The following is a 22,236-nucleotide window of genomic DNA, read 5'->3' as shown; positions in this document are numbered from 1 at the left end:
TTGAAAAGAAAAGAAACAACAAAAAGTGATTTGTACACCTTGAATTCTGCGGTCAACGTATTTGAATACAAAACATAGCATTACTTTGTCCACAGGGGTGTGTTGCTCAGCTCAGGCAAATTCAACACAACAAAAGGCTCGGCTGAAGCACCACCAGGCGTGTCTCCTGATCGGCCTCCATCAGCATTTGCTTTTTATTCCAGAGCGTGGTATTTCAGTTTGAGAGCAGCCCTTGACTTTGTTTCGTGATGCTTTTTCCCAAAACCCTGCGCTCACACTCAAATAGCCCCATAACACTCGCTCTGCTTGTGCTCAAATTGTGTCCTTACACTCAGATATTTTGCTATTTGGATTTCCTGTGCTCCAGCTGCAGCTCTTTTCCTCACACTTGCTGCGTCTCTGCTCCTTTGTTCTCGGCCTGTTTTGTGAAACAAATCTGTCAAAATTCAAAAAAAACTTTTATTTCGAGAGAGAACCGTACAGGCAGTTACCTAACCGGGTTCATGCACTCCCGTTCTATTGGTTGGGGAATTTTGACAGACTTGTTGTGCAGAATAAAGAATCCAAGACCTGAGCTACCAAAGATCTGAGTGCCAATGCAGTTTGAGCGCAAATGAAACCAAATGCAGGGGCTACTTGAGTTCGGGTCTTGAGCTAAAGCATCACAATATCTGAATAGGTAATCAATTATTCCTGCTTTCAAACTGAAAGACCATGCCATTGAATAAGATAAAAATAAATAAAAATAAACAGTAAAATCCTTTCACCTGCATACACACAAGTCTCACCAATCTACGAACATCTTCAGCCTGAGGTACCTCTTTAATATCATGAGTTCAAAATTACTTTAAATAGTCAAAAATATTGCCAGTCTTTTCATACCTCTAAATACAATAATCATAATAATCATAATCATAATCATAATACCTACATTTAAATACCATAAGTTACAAAACAGGAGAATGAAAAGCTTCTTATCCACTACTGTACAAAGGCATTCATTTAACAACAGCATTAATAGTAAGGTTTTCCATCTCTGACATTTGACTGTCAAAGTTCAACCAGGAAGAGAAAAAAAAACTAGGTAACATCTCCCTTTACATGGGTCTTATTCCAGTGTATTAACCTGCTGTGTCACTAACTACACTAATGCTTTACGTATAGAGTTCTGCTGTGCTATAGGACTTAATGATTCAATCTCTGGGTATATAGTGGAGTTATAATAGTGTAATAACACAGTGTAAACAGGGTGCTCAGTTGAAAGGCAGGATGAGCAGCATTTCACATGAGCATATAGCGTTATAGAATTTCTCGTGATTTTTTTTTTAAAGATGCAGTTTTGGATTTTACTCTTACTGGAGCCGCTTTATATGTGGATATTTTTTTTACAGAACATTTAACACTGCGTTTACATTGTGTTGCTATGCCATTTTAAACATATATTGAGGAGGGTTACTCTACTATACTATGCGATACTTTTCCATTGGTTAATACACAACAATAAGCCGCGGCAGGGTGTTACTGCATTTGTGTGATTCGTCCATTCATTTACAATGCCATCATGAGTAGAAAGTTGTCCTATATAGTTCTATAATTATATCATCAGTGTTATATTCTATGTATAAAACAAAACAAATAGAAACTGCGTACAGTTCTTAGTGTTCACCCGGTGAGGAGTGAATATCTGTAGCCTGCTTCAGGGTGGAGATTTACGAACATGTCGATGACGCTCTGTAAGCCCTTCACGACGCTCTACTTCGACAGGGCTGCCACACAGGTTCGCGGTCAACGGTTGTACACTTTCTGTCGGACTTGGGGGCGATCAACTGAGCTGCATTTGACCTTTATCTGCATGAGTCCACTGAGTAGAGTACCTGATAGAATGAGATAGAGGTGTCTTATAGAGCCTGTTTGGTATTGCTCAGTGTGTGTGTGTGTGTACGGCCTTGATGTCCAAAAACAAAACAAAAGAACAGGGTCTTCCTCTCACTACACAAAACACACACACACAAATTATATACAAACACGTGTCCACTTGCGTGCGCTTTGAAGGCACACGTTATGTTGTAAGGTCAGGCCTTGTTCAGAAACACACACCACACTGAGCTTGGCAGGAAGATAGGTCACTTGTCTGAGATGGTGGAAGCAGTCTGGATACAGGAATTCTCACATCAAATCTAGCAAAGGGCGCGTGCCCATTCAAATTTCTGTGTGGCACGAGCGATGCCTCTGGAAGATTGAACACTATCCATCATGTTGGGTTTTTCTTTTGAAATAGGCCGTGGATACATAGCAGTCTTTCATTTCCACTCAAGAAGCATAAAGCAAGCTCTGTTTCTGAGAGAGCCTTGTGTGTCCAGGCTGGTACACAGAGCCATCCTTTAATTCTGTTTCCAGTGAAACTCCGCTGGCAGCCCGAGCTCAAACGTGGGACTCTCTGTGTTCAGCACTTCTCTGTACAGTAAGTCACTTTGGATCAAAGCATCTGCTAGTTAGAGGACAATATTTTCGGGGGGATTTGGCAGCTTTGGCGCAGTTCTCGCAGAGTGTTAACGGCAATTATTTCCACATGACTTTCAACATTCCCCTTGTGGGGGGGCAGTTTAGCGATGGTGTGTGTCTGTTTGTGTGTGTGTGTGTGTGTGTGTGCGTGTGTGCATGTGTATAAGAGAGAGATGTTGTCATGCTGCAATCTGTGGTGCAGCTCTCCCAGACAAACAGCAGATGGCACTGAGGCACAGTTCTCAAGTTAACTCTTAGTGAGAGTGAGTTGGTGTGCATGTATATGTGTGTGATTGTGTGTGTGTTTGTGTGGGGGGGGGCTGGCATCTCACCGAAAGGATAAATTCAACCAAGGTTACGCCTACACCAGCCAATCAGAAGGCCAAGATGAGGTAGTCCCTGTATGGTCTTGAACGACAGGAGTGCCTGTGGTTGGTTGGAGCTCGGTGCCTGCAAGGTTAAAAACCGGGAGTTAGCTGCCCTTTTATGAGCAAAATCAGAATCAGGGCAGTGCAGGGTCTCAGTCTTAGTGTGTGTCGGGTGTAGGAGAATTGGGGCATGGTGCGGTGGGATTGATGCAGTTGAGTTTGGGGTGTCAATTATCATATGGCTCTGTCTGTGTAGATCGGGCAGCCCTGTCTCTAGCTGGCCTCCTCTATGAGCCGGGCCAAGGTGTCTCTGAGCTCCGTCAGCTCAAAGATCTTGCCGTCCAGCATCTCCAGCAGCGTCCGCAGGCTCTTTCTGAAATTCTCCTGCTCCTCCTGGTTCTCCTCCAGCCGCTGCTCTGCACCCGCCAGCTGCTCCTCCAGCACCCGACTGCGCAGATCGGTTTCCTGGAGAAACAGAGGCAGTGGCTATGAGATATTTATGTTATTAGGTGGGTAATGTGAGGCCTACCTACTGTGATGGAGGTTTTCTGGAGGCTGGTGAAAGGAGAACTCAGGCAGCAGCTGATGTCTTATGCAGAAGAGTTTAATGTAGACGTGATGCATCAAGGAAACCAGAAGGTGGAACAATATACCTATGCTAACAGAGTCACATGAGCAATTGTCCCCGCCAAGTCTAAAGAAGTCCCACATACAGGAAAAAGCTCAGCCACTATGGCAGGCCGTTATGTCAACTGACAGCAGCAGATCTCTATGCCATGATCTCCTCCTATGTTTTCAATTGGCACAGCTCATGTTATGCACTCTGCTTCTCTGCAAGCCACTTCTCAACCCACCTCCACTCCAGCACCTCCTTTGTATACTGAATCTGACCTAATCAATGTCATTTTTTGTTATTGATGCCTCCTCTGTTCTTTTAGCTGCCGCTCTCCCTGCTTCACTTTCCACGAAATGCTCATGTCAGGGTAGGGAGGTGTGCTCTCCCCACCTTAAGCTTTCCTCATGTGCAATGTGAAATGGCATTTAAGTCCTAGGGCAGATTCATACCACCAAATAAAGGTTATTGTAATTACTGAAATCAAATTATTTTTTGACAAATGTGGTCCCATCTTTAGTTTCATTTCACTCACCTCAAGTTTCTGGGTAAGGGTGTCTTTCTGCTCCATCAGGTCATTCATGTTTTCCAATTCTTCTTTTAACTTTTCCATTTCCTGTATGACAGTAAATAGATGATAAGGATGTGAAACATGCACATACACACACACACACACAAACAAACGAAAACCTACACACACACACCTCTTCTTTATCCCTTAGCGTATTCTCCAGTTCCTCTATGGTTTGGTTGAGTTCAGTCTTCTGGGATTTGATCGCTGGGCTTTGGCTGCTCTGGCACTCGAGCTCCGTCACCTAAAAGGAGGAAATGGACATTGTGAAGTGACGCATCTTTAATTTCCAGAGGAACTCTTTTTACTCCCCCTCTTGCTTACACCCATTTCTCCTCTTTCTTTCATGACTCCCATCCTCTCATCTAGACTTCACACAATCTTTTCCAAACGATCCCTCCTGTTTGCTTTGAAAAGAAAAGTATCACACATGAAAGCAAGCAGGCACTCCCGCGCCCCTTCCCTCACCCGTTTGTGTAGTCTCTCAGCCTCCTCCTGGTAGGCGGCCAGTTGTTGTTTCCACTGTTTGACGTTGGCTGTGGACTCCAGCAGCGCTGCCGTTAGTTTGGCATTATTCCCCTTTAGGGCATCCAGCTCAGCCTCCCAATGTTTAGTCATGGCGGGGCTGCAGAACACAGAGAGATGTCAGGTTACCACAACAGTAGCATAAAATAAGTATAATAGTTTCATGTCGAATGTAAACTGTGTAAATGTGTACATTTGTGATGTCTGATCTGAATTGACAACATCAAGTGGTGACTGTGAAGGTACATTTTTAACAAGACCTCACACAAATATTGTATTTGAACTACTCTCATTTGTAAGTATCCATCCATCCATCCATCCATCCAGACAAACGCTTTGTGTTAACAGTCTTGAACCATTCAGTAATATGTCCATCCTTCCGTCCATCCATCCTCCAACACTGAAAGTTGACGGAGGCTGCAGCGGGCACTCAGACAGGAGGGTGGCACTTCCCGGACGGAAGCTGTGAAAGCAGCCGTCTGCCACATGAGTTGTAATCTGAGATTATATCCTCAGACTGGCTGGAGCCTAATCTGGTCCAGCTACTCTCAGATGGGGAAATTAGATGAGAGATAAGGAAGAAGTGATTGAATTTCCAGATGGATGTGTGGCATGTGTGCGGGAAAAAAGGCTGGAGGGGGGAAAAAATCTGTGTTGAAGTGTAAAATTTGATATATGTATGTATGAAGGAGAAATGCTTCCACTGTGCATCTCCCCTGTTAGATCTGAGCATTGCAGGCATTGATTTAGCTTTATATAAAGCCCGCTCTGACTCTCACATAATGTCTGACCTGGGCAAGTGTATTACTCAGAGATCTACATGTTGTCGAGTACTGACATGGAGTCAAGTACCTTTGAAAAAGAGCTCCTACTCCCACATGCCTCACAGTAATCCCTCACAGTGGTGCAAACACGTCCACAGGAAAACACAAAAAACAAGCTGAGCTCGTTCAAGGAGTGATGAGTTTATGTGTTTGACCCAGAAGAGTGTTTTCACTTTTGTTCTGCCCCCTCATGGAACCTACACATGTATACGCTCAAACACTGCAGCCATTCTCCACTATGCCATAACACCCACTCTGTGGAGTGTAAAAGAGAGAAAGCCCAGATCTAATTCACTCAGGACTCCCACGGCGCCTTCAGCTCTTACACAACAGCCACCCCCTCTGTGAGTGCAAGTGTGTCTGCGTGTGTGACGCATGGGAGGGAAACGACACTTCATCCTACACATGCACACACACTCACACATGTACACACATGGAGGGATGCTGTCACCAAGGCATGCAACCCCGCCAATGTATAAACCCCACACAGCAGCTCAGAGAGCAGGAGAGCAGGAGAGACGTCAAGATGTGCAGATCGAGACGGACGGAGAAAACAAGTGAGAGCGACGGAGGGAGAATTAGAGGAGAGGAAAGAGTTCAAGAAGTTTTGACACTGGCGTTCGTCTCCATTAAATGAGGCTTGCTGAGAGGTTTCAGGACGGCACGAACACGATACTGGGTGAGCAGAGCAGAGGGTGTGTGAGACGTGGAGGGTAAGTTAGCTGCTGCTGTGTCGCTGAACTTCTCTTGTAAAGATGATGTGATAATTGAGACAACAATCATTTATCATGAGGATTTATTAGCTATGGATTATTTTCAGTTGCTGTTTATGATCTAATTTGTTCAATTTATAGCCATTTGGGAGCAAAGCATGCGATGTTGAACTTAGGGAGAAATAAGTTCTTGTTTGTACCGGGATGAAATTATTTAACACTTTTTGCACCATGCTTGAATAAAATGAATTCAAAACTTTAAAGTCTCAGACTGTAAAAACCAAAAGTTTCAAATAAAATGCAGAAGATTACAAAAGTTATGTGTTTTCAGCTGTTTGTATCTGATTAATGTAACTTCTGTCTTTTTTAAATTTGTTTTATTTTATTCTAATGCTGTATATACTGTACACCCTGCTAATTCACATTCAATGAATAAAACATCAACAGTTTTTTAAGTGTCTTTTACTTTTTCACAATGACAAAGATACTTCTCCTCCCAGGCTCAATAAAATTCAAACAAACACACAGAGCATCAACTTGTATGACACAAAAGATTTTCTACAGTTTTCCGTGTCTCTACCGTGTTGCTGACCACCGCGCGCTATCAGGGAGGTTCTTTCTCATCATGGAGCCCTTCAAGAGGCAGGGAGGCAGAGCAGTTGCCATGGCAGCACCGGAGGAATGGAGGATGCAGGCGGCATCCTGACGCATGACATCGGCATCATCCCCGTTCACACAAGCCCAGAGCGAATCCGCCAACAGATGCCTACATCCTCCACCACTAGAAGACCATTCACACGCAGCCAAGCCAGCCCCAACTAAAGGTCTTATCACATTCTGACAACGATTCAAAACGAGTGCACTGCAGACCTGCCAAACACGCCCACATCCTGCGATACACAATCCCCTCTCACAGCCCTGCATACAGCTCTCTCTCCTCCTCTGCCCTCTGCACCCACTCATACCTGCCCACACAGCAGCGTTTAGTACACGTTATGGGGATAAGTCCTCAGCTAATTCCAAACACATGACAGAGAGACAAACTGAGACCGTCATGTAGAGAAAAAACACCTGATTTCTGTTTTCAGGGGCATTTCTACATGTGTGTCTGAAGATGTGTACAAATAAACACAAAAAAAATATACTACAAAATGTTTTATTCTTTTCTTCTGGCCATCAACCAACATGCTTACATACTGTTAAACAAAAAGTCACCAAATACAGTTAGAAGATGATGAAACCATAGTAAAAGCAGAAATGATAAAATATCTGGATGGTCGTTGCATATGTCTCTCAAAAAATGTGAGACTGAGGTTTGCTTGTAACATCCATACTTGCCATTGCAAATGCCGAGAGTCGACCCTCTCCCACGCATGCAGCATTAATAGACATATCAGCAGCAAGGCTGCAGCAGGCAGTGGGTGTCCTCTCTACAGCCTGCTCTCTCTGCACAGATCTCTGTAGCCTCACAGAGTTTGTGATGTAGCGGTGGGGATTTCTAGGCATTTGCACTTCAGTCAATCTCTATGGGTCTCTAAAATGATCTTTAAATATTGAAGATGGGAAGGTTCTCCACTCAAACACCAAGAGTTAGCCAAATAAGAAAGATAATACATTAAGCGATTGATTGATATCTTTAATTATTAAGAACCGCAGTAAAGAGAAATGATCAAAGTGGCACAAGTTACAAAGATTTTACAAAAGAAGATTTGTAAAATTTGAAAATAGGTTTACAGTCAACTACAAGAGACAGGAGATAAAACATTCCCTTTCCTGAGAAAAAACATCACCTAATTTACTGAAACGACTCAAACTTAATGTCCAGGCCCTACAGTGTGTGTGTGTGTGTGTGTGTGTGTGTGTGTGTGTGTGTGATGTGTAATGTGTGGGTATGCTGTGAGCAATGTGAGTCAGAAACTGGAAAGGGGAAGAACAAGCGAAAGACAGGGGCTTTGTATAAAGTCTGTACATAAGATTCCTAAACATCTAGTGACACACACACATACACACCCACACACGCACACACACACGCACACTGTGTGTCTGGTGTCTGTCTGTCTTGGTCTTTCTCTGCCACCCACTATCCACAGTGTGTTATATAAGTATTACATAAACGCATCATTGACCTTTTTCAGTGATGAACCTCACAGCCACACCTCTTCAGAAATCCATTATGCACAGATAAAAAAATTTACATTGCACTTTGACCCCCTTATCTTACATAATTTAGTGTATGTAATGTTTCTGTTCTTCTGTTTGTGAAGCACCTTTAAAAAGTTCTATATAAATGAAAATAATCAAGTTTATTATTATTATTATTATTGTTATTTACTGTATGTGAAGTTCCAGTATTGACAGTCACAAGTTACAGGAATCATCCATTTCCAGATTCATTGTGCAAACAGGACACATAGACACAAGGAATGTATACAACAGTAGTGCCGCATGCATATAGAGGTCACATACTCTATAATGCATAAAACATCATAAAAGTCAAAAGTTTTGAATTCACAATTTTATAAGATATCGTTGCATTGCAGTTGGCAAACATGACAAATAAGTGAGTTTAAAAGCCGGCTCAGATTCAACAAATTATTCCTCCTTCCTGAGAAACACTTAGTTTCATGTCTTGCTGGTCCATGAGAAGTGACGCATTGTGAGTGTCACAAGAAATAGTCCTGTAATGTCATTGCGCCCATATCCCTCCTCAGCGGAGCTTCTATCATCTAGAAAAACCAGGCAGAGCTGCAGGTTTTGCATAACTCTCCCACTCACTGACCTGCGACCAGGCTTTTGTTTTTTTCGTGGAACGTTTGCGGCTGAACATATTTGTCTATGTTATGTCATATTATTATTGTCATATGCTTTGTGAAGTTGTGATGTGGAAGTTGTTAGGACTTGTAATGACATCCCTATCAGAAAGAGCAGACCCGACAAGTCTTAAACTGCCCCCTGGAGAGGAAAAACACGAGAGAGCAGCGGTGAATAGAGGGAGTCCACAACCATGCTGACATGCAACAAACACACACACACACGCACACACACACACACACACACACACACACACACACACACACACACACACACACACACACACACACACACACACACACACACACACACACACACACACACACACACCCACACACACACACACACACAGACACACACACACACACACACACACGTCCAGGCAACGTGAGAGGTGTGCCCCTCTGTACCTCACACATATGGAAAAACTGAGAGAAACTATTATATATCTATTATATCTTCTATTCTAAAAGTGTGTGGTGGGGGTGATATTTGACAGCAAATGCTGTAACATTTCTATTGTAATCACCATGACAACACGGAACTGGGACCACGGCACCATGCTGTGGGATGTACCTGTGTGTGAAGGCCAGTGCGTTCTGTGACGGCTCTGGGCGACTGTCTGAGTTGGGAGTCGAGTCGCAGATGTCATCCGTGCCGTTGATGGTTTCCATGGGCGGGGTCAGTGGGGTCAAAGGTGACGAGAGCTCACCAGCCGGAGACTCCTGCACGTGACACAGAGGTGTTTTTGAAATTTGAAAAATCCTAATCCTTGTATCACTATTCAGATTTACACAAGACAGGATTCAAATGTGAAATCCATTTACAAAATATATATCCAACTAATCTATGTACAAATTCTTCAACGTTAAACCAGAATCTATGATACACTTTTTACCATAGCATCCATTCAAGTATAATTTGGACTCGATTGAAATATTATACATTGTGTGAATTCAATCATAGTAGTACAATTTATTGCACATTTTAAAGATGAGAACCATAACTTTGATTTCATTTAAAACATAGGGATTCTTTTCCTCAAATTTCAAGGGATTTCCATGTCGTTTCAAAGAAAATATGAAGACTCTGAAACGTATAGAAAATAAAACTAGGGAAATCTGCAATGATTTTTTATTGAGCAATAAAAAACGGTTTTAGCTTTTGTAAATTTAGGTCATATTTTATTTTTTGACATGATATATGTATGTTCTACTGCTTTATTTAAGTATAATGTCATATTATCTTTTTTTTGTGTGGAGCACATATCTGCAATGTTTGTATTTATAAAACCTTCGAAAGAAAATTTTTAAAGATATAGATATTTTAAAAGCTCAACAATTTAGGAGTCACGTTGGCAACTTCAGTAAATAGATATATGTGTGAAAAAGTGATCATTAAACCTCCAGTCAGTTCACGAAAGCTTCTAAATCTGCTACATTAGATTCTTCTCAGTCGAGTCTGGTTTCTGATCCAGAGCAACAGCATCAGGCGAACAGGAAATGGAGCATTTACCAAATCAGGAACAGTCATTTGTTTTTACACAGAATAAGAACAGTGTTGTAGTTAGTATGAATAATGACCGGCGCTATTGTCTGGAGTGACACAGATTTTAACTAGTGATTCACTTGTGGATTGTTTTTCATAATTAATTGAGATTTTAGTTTATTTTAAAATGATTAAAACACAAAATGAAATAGAGAAACACTAAAATCCTCCGTTTGAGACATTAATCAAAGCTGTTCTTGCTCAGAATTATCACCGAGGGACTTTACCTACAATTACACAATAAATTATGATTAACTCACAGGTAATAATACAAAATGTATAATAATTATGGCGACAAGATAAAAATAAGAATCTCATACATAAATAATCTTCTGTGTGTGTGTCTCACACAGTGATAGAGCTCTTACAGCTGTGGTTCCACATGCCTATAGGCCGTTAAATAGCTTACTATGACAGTGGGAAATTGCAGATTAATGCTTATCTTTATATCCCATACAAGCACAGAATTATACGAGAGACAAATCATTTAGCTGCTGCGCGTACATAAAACAAAGCTGTTACAACTCTGGGCCCAGGCATAATGCAGCAGCACAATGACACTGCCTCTACGACTCTAATGGACAAGCAGGAAGTGCGAGATAAGAGAAAGATTATGGCGGGCGCTACATTTTGCACTCAACCTTCATTAATATACCATTTAATGTCTTTTCCGGACACATTTTCCTCTGGGGTCTGGCCCACTGGGACCAGCATATAGAATTAAGCTTCGTGTTTTCTCGTCTCGTTTCATCGGAACAATTCCTCTCTTTCGTCTCTTTTTTTAGAGAAGAGAAAGATAAGATGGGGAGATTAGAAAGAGCCAGCAGGCATGTGGGTGAAACATTGACTTTCAGTGGTGAAACAGAGCAGACAGCTTCAGTGCTCTGCTGCAGGCTTATAGCAGGGAGGCTGCACAATGCAACGCCAGTCCCTCCTCTTCCAGCCCCATGCGAGCTGCGCTGGCCAGCGTGCACACGTGCAGCCTTCGACCCCCGACGAGAGCAAAGCTGTCCACTTGGCTTCATTAAAAAACATCCTCCCATGGGGAAGCACAAAGGTACTGTAGCATTTCAGCCCACGTGGGCCGCCGCATTGATAGCACAAGTAATAGGCCGCAGCGCGGTGGGGGGTGGCTCCTGTTGCCTCGATAATGAACAGAGGAGGACACGAAGCCTGTTAGCAGCCTTTAAATTAAAGAAGAGATTTCTCTTGGGATTCTCCTCTGAAACAAGCTAATTTCCTCTCAGACACATCTACATGCCCTAAAACACTTCATTATTAGCTACCCTACAGAAACAAACAGCAAACATACAGCTAATTATGTTCTCCGAACTATGGTGAGCTCACAGACAGCTTTGTTACATCCACCAAGGAAGATATGTTTTCTCTACAGTTAATTTGTTCATTGGTTGGTTTGTATATCGGTTCGTTTGTAAGCAAGATTACACAAAAACAGATTTCCATGGGACAGGGGGGAAGGAAAAATTCATTTAATTTTGGAATGGAACCGGATAAACAGGCAGATCCGGGTAATTACTTCAGTTAACTTTGCATGATTGTCATATTAAGAAGGTGGGTATCAATGGCTGTGGAGTAGATTAAGATAATTTACATATATTTTCATAGGGAGATGGCTTATTCTCACAGTACGGTATGAAATAGGGGAAGTAACCCACAACTACAACCAACGGGGTTAGGGTATTGTGTAGTGAACGTACCTGAGAAGGAGACGTGGCCATGTCCTTCTCTTGACTCTTCTCTTTAGCGAGCCGCGCCGCTTCTTTATACTCCGCAAACTTCTCTGCAAACTGGTCACAGAGGACAGATATCAGTATGGACTTTAATTCAAATGAGGTTTAATCTGTTCAGTAAAGCCATATGTTCACACACACACACACACACACACACACACACACACACACACACACACACACACACACACACACACACATGCAGATCAGTGTGTAATAGGTCAACTGTGTGGCTAGGCAAAGGACGGAGAGAATCTGTTGCCAATAACGACCCACAGTTGAACTTCGAAAAGATGGCCCCTACCCATAATGCCCAAGCAGAAATGTGAGCTAACTAGGTCACCGTTAGTAACCTCTCTATCAGAGACATATACACCCACACACACACACACACACACACATGAACAAAGCAGACTGTGCCACTCTGCCGTTTCCTCGTATAGTTTCCTTTAATGAGTAAAGTGGCCGGTGGCTGAAGTTGATCTGTGGGGTTATTTTTGTCGGGTGCAAAGATACGTCCAGTGAGCTTGGAGAGGTAAGGTGAGCTCAGCTGAGGGGCTTTGGGCAAATATAAACATCCCTGATGTCCCTTCAGGGTGTGGTTCGTCGCCAACTATACACTCCCACAGTTTTAGAGAGTTATCCAGTACATACAGATGAAGAGAGTTGAGTGGTGAGGAGATTTGACAGCTCTAATGGAGCCAGTCCTGTGTCTGCCATGCTGTGAGCTGCAATCAGTAACTCAATATCATTTCACTTCAGTGCAATATAATAGGTCTGGTACAGGGAAATAAACCCAGTAGTTCTCAGTGTAAGTGTTTCAGGAGTGTGACGATGATGCAAGCTTCAATTTAAACTTTAAATATGATTACCAGGCACTTATACAGTTTGTTTATAAACACAAGATAATATATATATATAATGCACAAGATCACGAGACAATTCTCATTAAAGGACTGAACCAGTATGAACCAATATGTAAAATTGGTGGATTGTCCCTTTAAATCTGAAGCATCACTGGCTCCACCCTTCATGTCCAGTGTATAATATGAAATCTGTTTTTAAGTGTGTATGGGTGTGTGTTTGTGTGTGTGTGTGAAATGTGTGGGGATGCTGTGAGCCTCCTCAGTTCACGACAGAGCTTAATCATACTGCAGAGGAGAGAATCCAACACCTACTCAGAAAAAACACACAGACACACACACACACACACACACACACACACACACACACACACACACACACACACACACACACACACACACACACACACAAACACATATATTAATACTTTCATAAACACACACATGCACACATGGAAAAAAAACCATTACGGCAAACTGCCACGCAGATTCTATACTTTGACAGAAACTATAGCAACTACAGTAAAATAAAAGTTAACACGTCTTCCTCTCGGAGTCAGGGAGAAGCAGAAAAGAGAAGCAACCATGATTAATGCTTAGAGGTGTGTGTGTGTGTGTGTGTGTGTGTGTGTGTGTGTGTGTGTGTGTGTGTGTGTGTGTGTGTGTATGTGTGTGTGTGTGCATGTGGCACCTTGGCTAGATGATGCTCAGTGGAGAATCCCAGGCCGTAGACGGTGTTTGCCCGACTGTCCGCCCACTGGCCAAACTTCTGTGAGGTCTTTGTGAACGTCATGTTGGGACTGATGGTGCTGTTGATTATTGCCTGCAAGACAGAGACAAGCCACTTAACATGTATTCTGTTAACTGTATTATTGCAGTGCACACATGTATGTGTGTGTGTGCGACAATTAATCGATAACTAACTTCTTTATTTGAAAAAAGTTGATGATAACTCTCTGCTCGGTTATTTAAGAAGAAATATTGCTAACTGGATCATTTTGAATTTGCACTAAATCTTAGACAAAGCAAGGTCTCTGAATTCATCACCAGGGGCTTCTGGGTAATTGCGTTGAGAATTTTACAAAATTGTCTGTGGTTTTATAGACTGTAACAAATAGCACTGTGAGTGTTGTGCTTCTATGCATGTTTGGAGGGGGAGGCCTGAGAGAACAGTAATTATATAGCTTCTGGTCTACGTCAGGCTCACGCCCACCAACACAATAACATCCATGTTTGTGAAGGGAACAGAGGGCGGCTGAGTGTGACTTTGAAAGCCTTGAGTTGCAGAGTCGGTGATGCAGCATCATTACGACACAACAAACTTTAAAGAGATACACATAGAGGGTAGAGTGGCTGGTAACTCTACCAGCAACTCCGAAACTGGAAAAGGAAATGGCTGACATAGAAAAAGTAAAACTTCCGGCTCGGGCAAATACTAAATAGATCACCAATCTGTTATCGGCACATAAACAATTAAATCAAGTAATGATGGAAAGTATATATTCACGTCTGGTTCTCGATTTCCTCATTGCAAAAGATGAGGTTGTGGAAAAGTCGCCGGGTATTGAGATCCTTTAATTTCCATAAACAAAAACCCTTTCACATAAGTGAACTCCCTTTGTTAGGTAACACAAGTAGAGAACAAATGAATGGCTAATCAATTAGCAGTGTTGTGTAATGGCTGATATTCTGGCTGGCATCAATACGCGACAATGACTTTGAGCAGAGTAGCAGTCAGAGAGTATGTGTGGAATTCAGGGATCAAGTGTCTATTGAGCGCAACGGTTCTGGTTCCAGATGTAAATTTGTCATTCATTTTCTTCATTGGCGTTTCAGAAAATCCTTATATAAAACAGGTCGAACAGCTACTACATGCAGCGTGATCATAAATCATTTGATTCGGAGCAAAACTAAACATTGGAAAACAAAGAAGGAACTACGTGTCCCATGTACCATTGCAAATGATCCCTCTCCAAACACTTCCTCTTGAATTTAACCTTGTTAATGCTGTGTTGCAAAAGACTGAGCGATCCGGGCGTTGCGTAGCCAACACGATTTTAAATGATGCAATAAACATTACCATGGTAACAGCGAGCTCCCTCAATCAGAGGCGTCACTATTACACCCGAGGATTGTGGGTAGTGCACTACTTTTCCTTAACATCGTGAATAAGACATACAATAGATATCATATGTACTCCTGGCTTCTACAGGTTCATAGAACATTGTTTCCCGTAGCCTGGGGTAAGTCTACCTTGGATAGTTACAATATTATGGCTGTAAAGTGAAACTATTAAGATGAACTCTTATCTGGCTGCACACTTTGCAGCCTTCTTTAGTTTTTTTTTCATTCTACCACACATCCTTTTCACTCTGTCATCTGTTTCTCTCATTTACCCCCCCCCCCCCCGTCTCCAAAGCTGGCGGGCAGAGTGCATTTGTGTGACTGGTCCGTCCCAGTATAAAATCTTCCATCACACCATGCCCAGCAGAAATATCCTTCCTGGATCTCTAACAAGAATAACCTGAGACATTAGGACATACATGCACAAATACAGTATATGCACGCAGGCACAGGATGAAACACGAGTCGTCCTGTCTTGGGCTGCAACACTGACCTCTTTTGAGATGTGTTTGCAAATTATTAACACCATTAACACTCTCTAAAATCTCCTGGAATGATTTTTGATGTGTGATGAGGTGATTATATAGAAACATCTGGAACATCTTAATAAAACCATGCCAGCTGGTGGAAATTTGAAAATAACACAAAGTGTGTGTGTGTGTGAAAGGTGAACTGTAAAAAAATGGAATCAACTGCTCACCTTGGTGCCGTCCAGGCTAATGATGCGATAAACGTTGCGTGTGCTGTCGTAGAAGTAGGAGACCGTGACAGCATGCTTGCTGGTGGGCAGCCAGTTCTTCTTGGTGTTGGGGTCGATCTGGAAGACGTGGGCCCTCGTGCTGTAGATGGGCTGCTCCCTGAAGGGGGCGAAGAAAAAGTGGTGAACCTCTTTGTGCCTCAGCACCAACGTCTCACCAAACCCGCCGCCGTGACCGCCGCCGCCATCGGACCTCCTGTGGCCCAAAGGGGAGTCAGATCGCCCTGGCAACCGGATTTCCAACTCGCAATCCTCCATAGTTACACCACGGGAAGAGAGGCTGTCAAAGGACCACTGCTCCCACTCATAGTCTTGTATACAAGGACAACAAGCTGGATGAACCCTTGAACTACAGCAGAGTTCACACATACATGTTAAATCGACACGTCCGCTCACACATTATCTCTCAAATCTACACACTCAGTGCGCGCAGCTCTCCCGCAGAAAGTCCTTCGCCCTGTGTAAGGCAGCTTCGACTCTCACTGCTCTGATATGGGAATGCCTGCAGCTCTGAGCGAGGGTCACACTCGGTGGCACAGGGGGGAAACGAAAGGGTTCAAGGCTAAATATAAACAGTGGGCCATGGTTAACAACCACAGACACACCCCACAGAGCTGCACTTGCAGACACACACACACACACACACACACACACACACACACAATGCATAAACATCCTTGCGATGAACCTATGAATATGTATAAATGCAAATATGTGAGTATATGTGTGAAGAGAAGAAGATCAAATCTCCATGACGGGTTCAGACGAGTTGACTTGCTTCCAAATTGACCTTTGTGTGATACTTAAACCTGAGTTTAGACTCACCCCGATATGTGTTTGTTGGGGATTGTATAAGAGTCATCTTCGTTTTCTTGTTTTTTTATTGACTAACCAATCACCCGTCACTCACACGTAACCTTCACTCCCTCGCTCTTTTGTCCATTTATCCCTTCCTCTGTGGTTTTCTCCTCCTGTGCCCTCATATATTCCAGTATTGTAGGAGCTTCTTGGGTAATATCTACAGTCAGTACACACACACACAAACACACACACACACACACATACACACTCAAAGCACGGGGTGCAGAGGGAGATATTCTGGGCTGGCAGTGCTGGCAGAGCAGGAGATAGAGAAGTGCTTACACTGCACTGAGGGGGTGATGGGGGACATCAAAAGGCTTGCTGTATAAATTAATATTAAAATTCAGCAGCAGCACCCCTCCTGAGTGTGATTAACCAAGACTGGGAAAGAAAGAAAAACATGGAGACAGGGAGAGAGAGAGAGAGACAGAAAGAGGGAAGTTATAGGCAGGAAGAGACAGAATGATTTGGAATTTGAGGAGTATGGGAAGGCAGAGAGTGAATCTGGGATGATTAATGCCGTCCCACAAAGCCGCTTGTGGAGTGCTGTTTGTGAATTATCATAATCATCGACAGCAGCGTAAGTGGCAGAACTGTGAGTCATTTCAACTCTCTCCCGGCACACATCACACAACCACGGCCTGACTGTACGATCTGTGCAATAGCCGCTTGGCAACCGGCGTCGCTCTTCATTGCATAATTTGATGGAGTTGTGGTAAAATGTTGAGCTTCTCGTGTGTGTGTGCACCAAACACAACAGCGTTTTTGTGCTTTGATTTTTACACGAACACCTGAGCCAAACACTTTAGTTCTAAAATGAAAACCATCAATTGTCAAATAGGCAATATCTACTCCTACAAGTGAACAGTCAAAACACACTGCAATATAAAAGGAACTCCTTCCATAACGAAATGATGAATGCTGCTTTCTTACAAATTTTGAATAAAATGTGTATTGTGTGTATTTTTCTCATTAAAAGCAAGTTTTTATAATGTGAAACGTCAACAAGACTCTGCAAGTACAATGCAATCCAAAAGGGGTCAACTCAGACCATGTTGATCTTCTCACAATAAAACAATGATGTCTAGCCCTAGCATGTGGGAGAAGAGAGGAAGATATCAAAGCTATCTAACTTCTATCAGTGCATGAAGGAGGCGTGAAGAGTAGGAATTTGAAAACTATCGCTGCCCGCTGCATTAAGAGGAGGACACAGAGGAAATGGAAGCCGGAAACCAGTGTAAGAAAAGTGGTGGTTTTAGTTGGGAGCAAATGAGAGGTAATGGAGAAAGTGTGGAGGAGGAAGAGGAAAAAGAGGAGGAGGAGGAGGAGGAGGTGTTAAGTATGCAGAGTGTACTGCGTCACACAAGGGCAGGTGATGGAACGTGAATGTTAAAACAGAGAGAGAGAAAGAGAGAGAGGGCAGGCAGAATCAGAGAGAGTGATGAAGTGAGAGAAGGAGGGAGGGATGAGGAGGAGGAACGTGGAGGAGGTGATGAATGTAGGAGAAGATTGAGCGTTGATGAATCCACCCATCTTCTCACAGGAGAAGATGAAGGAAGTGGGAAGCTCTAAACTGAGAGGTGCACACAATTAGATGAACTGTGGCTGTGTGCTGCTCAGATCTATACGCTCAGAAAGGTACAATGTCAAACAGCTATTGGTCATATTAGAAAGTCTAATGTAAGGTAAGATTAGGAAAGGTAAGGTAAGGTAATGTAAGGTAACATAATGTTATGCTATGTAACTCTTACATTACATAATTTAACATTACGCTACCTTGCTTTACCTTATGTTATGTTATGCTTCTTATATTATGCTGAGATCTATACGCTCAGAAAGGTACAATGTCAAACAGCTAAGGGTCTTAGGGACTGCGCACCATCCGGCACACATAATAATATAATTGAATGTCTTATAATATAAAGTTACAAAACGTAATGTAACGTAACATATAGTAGCAAATCCCATTCCTGGGCCTCAACATCGGCTCATGGTCTGCTGCGACTTCACAGTATTAAGTGTAACGTAACACATAACGTAACATAACGCAATGTAAGGTTATATTATTTTACATTTCATTTTCTTTTCTTATCCTAACATCAAGCAATTTAAAACTATCCACTATTTTTATTTACTTATATAACATGAAATTATTTGTTTCTAAGAAAACTGAGATATTTTTTTTAATGCTCCTTTAATGTTTTATTATAATTGTGGTCGACAGCTTTTAGTTTGAGTTCATCAGCGAAGCAATAAGGAATTGATTCTAGCTTCTAAAATGACACTTGGGGTAATTTATGGAAAGGTCACTTCAGGTGGACTGATATAAAGACAGACTGGCTGATGTGTGATGTGAATTAAAGGGTCAGTACACAGAACATTCTCACATACTTCTTGTGGTATCCAGTGATTTGATATGCCCAGACTTTGAGATAGTTCTGCTCCCACATATCTTGTCAGAAACAATGTCCACATTTGTCTGGGTGTAGTAGCTCTAATTGTGAATAGTTTTTAACAAATAAAAAATGTCCGGGATGTTAATGGACTTTGTAAAATTGTATAGATAAAGAGGTCAAATCTACGAAAACTTGTACTATGTTGAGCTTTGGTGCTCACCTCAACTCTACTTATGTTAACACTGATATTGATCTGTGAACAAGTCTCTACAGCTGCCTACAGGGCATTCACACAAACAAACACACACAGACCTACACACCGGAGGTTCCAACAAGTGTTGTATATAGCACCTCCTGGGTTTCATGGGTTTGTTGCACAGATGTGAATACTTGGCTATGAGTCATCCAGCTAGACACGCACACACACACACACACACACACACACACACACACACACACACACACACACACACACATTTTACTTTCTACTTCAGTGTGTCCCCCTTGACTATGCCGCTGCCCCTCTTTCTACAGATGCTGCCGCTGAAACTGAGGCGTAATGAAACATCTCAGGAGATCTCACTTTCCCGCGCCACCTCCAAATCTACTCCTCCACTCTCTTGAAATTGTCCTTCCTGTCTTTTTCTTGAACTCAACGGCAACAGGTTTGACAACCAGTAGACCTTATTTAAGGTAGAGAGGAGTAATTAATGAGAAAGCTCCCTGTTGCCCCAATCTACAGGGATGACCTAAAATGTGCCTGTAAACCACACTCACACTCTCTTTCTCACACACCCACACACTCGAGCAAAGACAGGGAGAGAAACTGAATCCGTCTGAGCCCTGATTGTATTTGCCAGAGGAAGTGAGAGCGCACCAGAGAGAGTGTTGATAGGCATCTCCTGTTCTCATCCCATAACACTAATGTTCTCCTCCATGTCGCTACCATTAGACCTGTAAGCGGTTTGGTATTGAGCCACGAGGCCATGTGTGAAATATGACTCGATCTGTGTGTTAGTGCCATTCCTGCCAGACAGGCAGCAAGACAGCAGGCCTGCACATACCCACTTCATGTTCGCTCTAATCTCACCTGCACCTGCACATGTTCACACTTCAGCCTTGTGCTTTGAATCACAGTCTATATTTATTTATATATTATATATATATTATTTACTATTTACTTTTTGTTGCTCATTGTTGTTGTTTTTGTTTCTTACTATTTTATTTATTTTTTTTGCTCTTTCTTTTTTCTCTTGTTGCACTGTACCTGCGCTGCTGTTGTAAACCCTCAAATTTCCCCACTGTGGGACTATTAAAGGAATCTATCTATCTATTTCAGTCCGCTGTGGATCAATTGAGTCACTGAGTCAGTTGCATAACAGTAAGTTAGTCACCAGTGTGGCGGAGCTCAGTGGAGAGCTGGGGCTGAGTGGGAGATTGCTGAATGATGTGTGCTGCCCACATTGTAGGAGGGCAGAGTGGGCGCCTGAGAGGCCTCCAGTGTATTGTAAATAGTTAATGCAGGAGTTTCGGCTGATGCCTTGAAATCGCACCATGCCTGTGCCATATTGTTAACCTCCCGCTGTGCAATTAATCACAATGAACTGCAGGAGACAGCTGTTAATGAACGGCAGGCTTGGTGGGGGGAATGGGCCGCTGAGCTCAGGGTTAGGGGACATGCAAATGAGCAGCGCCGCGCACCGGGCTAGATACTTCACTGATGGGTGTCTGTTTGTTGAGGATGTGTACGGCAGCGGTCACCCTGCTGCCATAGAGACAGGAAGCCACTTTCTGTCGCTGGAGCCTTGTGCAGCACTGTAGCTATATTGCCATTTACCTGCTTTTGACAATATGGTTGGCAGACCTTCCCTATTGAGCAGGACAAGGATCCTACAGAAGATCCGACCACAGTTTCTCTACTTGAGAATATTTGAGGAGGAGAATGCTGGTGTTACAAATGCCTATTTTCAGAATTACATAACTGTCTATAATGTAGGTGGGGAGTAAACAGTGGGACAGAGAGGCCTAGAAAAAAAAGCATCTTTATCCATTCTCTTATTGTTTTACAAGGCAGCAAAATAAATATGGAGCAGTGATGAATTCAGATTGTAAATTCAAATTTGAACTTTCCTATACAGGTGACCTGGAGTGTCTCACTGCAGATCTGGACGGTAAAAGTTTGATGATGGAACTTCTCCACCTGCATTTGTCTTCATCCTGAGGTGGGCTTCTATTTTACCCATCAGATTTCATCTTATTGTGAGGGTAGAGAAACAAGTTCCTTCATGATACACATCAGAATCGGCTGTTTCCCTGTGCCGCACATGAAGGCCATGACAAGATCATTACTAAGCCACACGCCCGGCAAATATGTGAAACCGCCACAAGCCCTCGTGTTAAGGCGGCCTGTTTTTTTACGCATATGCACCCGCGTTATTATATTGTTATGCATGTTGTGGTTTCCAAGTTCATATGGTGTTAGGCGGCCGCATGCAGCTGATGTGAATACAGAGAGGATGAGGTGGCGAATGGATCTCACAGTCAAGCGTTTGTGGGATAACAATCACACTTACCCCATTGTTATGGTTGACATGGAGAGCGACACTTGACCACTGATCCTTCTCACTGGCAATAATAAGAAAAGACAAAATGAATGTCTCGGATTGGCTGCTGCTGCGTATGAAGGTCTTCTCTCTCTCTGTTCTACACGACAGCCTCCCCTCTATCGGTGCGTCTTCAGGAATTTGATGACAGCCGCTCCATTCGCCGCTGTCCGCCGGTCACCGCGTGAATTCACACATACATGTCGTTGTGCACATGGCACGGAAATCTCAGCTTCTTCTTCTGCCTCTTCTTCGCCGGTGCTGGGGGTCGTTTGGTGATGATGGAGCAGCAGCAGGAGCAGCAGCAGCAGCAGCAGAGAGGCTGTGGGAGACCCAGCGCAAGGATCCGATGGAGACTCGACGTGCGCCCTGCTGTAGCCGCGTGAATGCCAGATCCCGGTCGCTG

General features: G+C 43.0%; 1 protein-coding gene across 2 annotated transcripts; it reads right to left on the bottom strand.

Moving 5' to 3' along the window:
- Window positions 1–803: 803 nt before the first annotated feature.
- On the bottom strand, window positions 804–21,954 carry homer1b (homer scaffold protein 1b). 2 transcript variants are annotated; one of them, XM_053420222.1, is made up of 9 exons: window positions 21,801–21,954; window positions 15,914–16,070; window positions 13,781–13,912; window positions 12,194–12,283; window positions 9,504–9,652; window positions 4,523–4,679; window positions 4,188–4,298; window positions 4,019–4,099; window positions 804–3,335 (listed from the first exon to the last, which is right to left on the bottom strand). In XM_053420222.1, the coding sequence occupies exons 1-9, from the start codon at window positions 21,818–21,820 to the stop codon at window positions 3,144–3,146; spliced, it is 1,089 nt and encodes a 362-aa protein (XP_053276197.1). In that variant the 5' UTR covers window positions 21,821–21,954; the 3' UTR covers window positions 804–3,143. The 2 variants fall into 2 exon arrangements, with proteins under 2 accessions (XP_053276197.1, XP_053276196.1); XM_053420221.1 differs by lacking the exon at window positions 21,801–21,954 and having other exon boundaries at window positions 15,914–16,450.
- Window positions 21,955–22,236: the final 282 nt, after the last annotated feature.

The sequence above is a fragment of the Pleuronectes platessa genome, chromosome 4 (genome assembly GCF_947347685.1).
Source record: "Pleuronectes platessa chromosome 4, fPlePla1.1, whole genome shotgun sequence".
Lineage (NCBI taxonomy): Eukaryota > Metazoa > Chordata > Actinopteri > Pleuronectiformes > Pleuronectidae > Pleuronectes > Pleuronectes platessa.
Note: the sequence above shows the minus strand (reverse complement) of the source record. Positions and strands in the feature narration are given on the sequence as shown.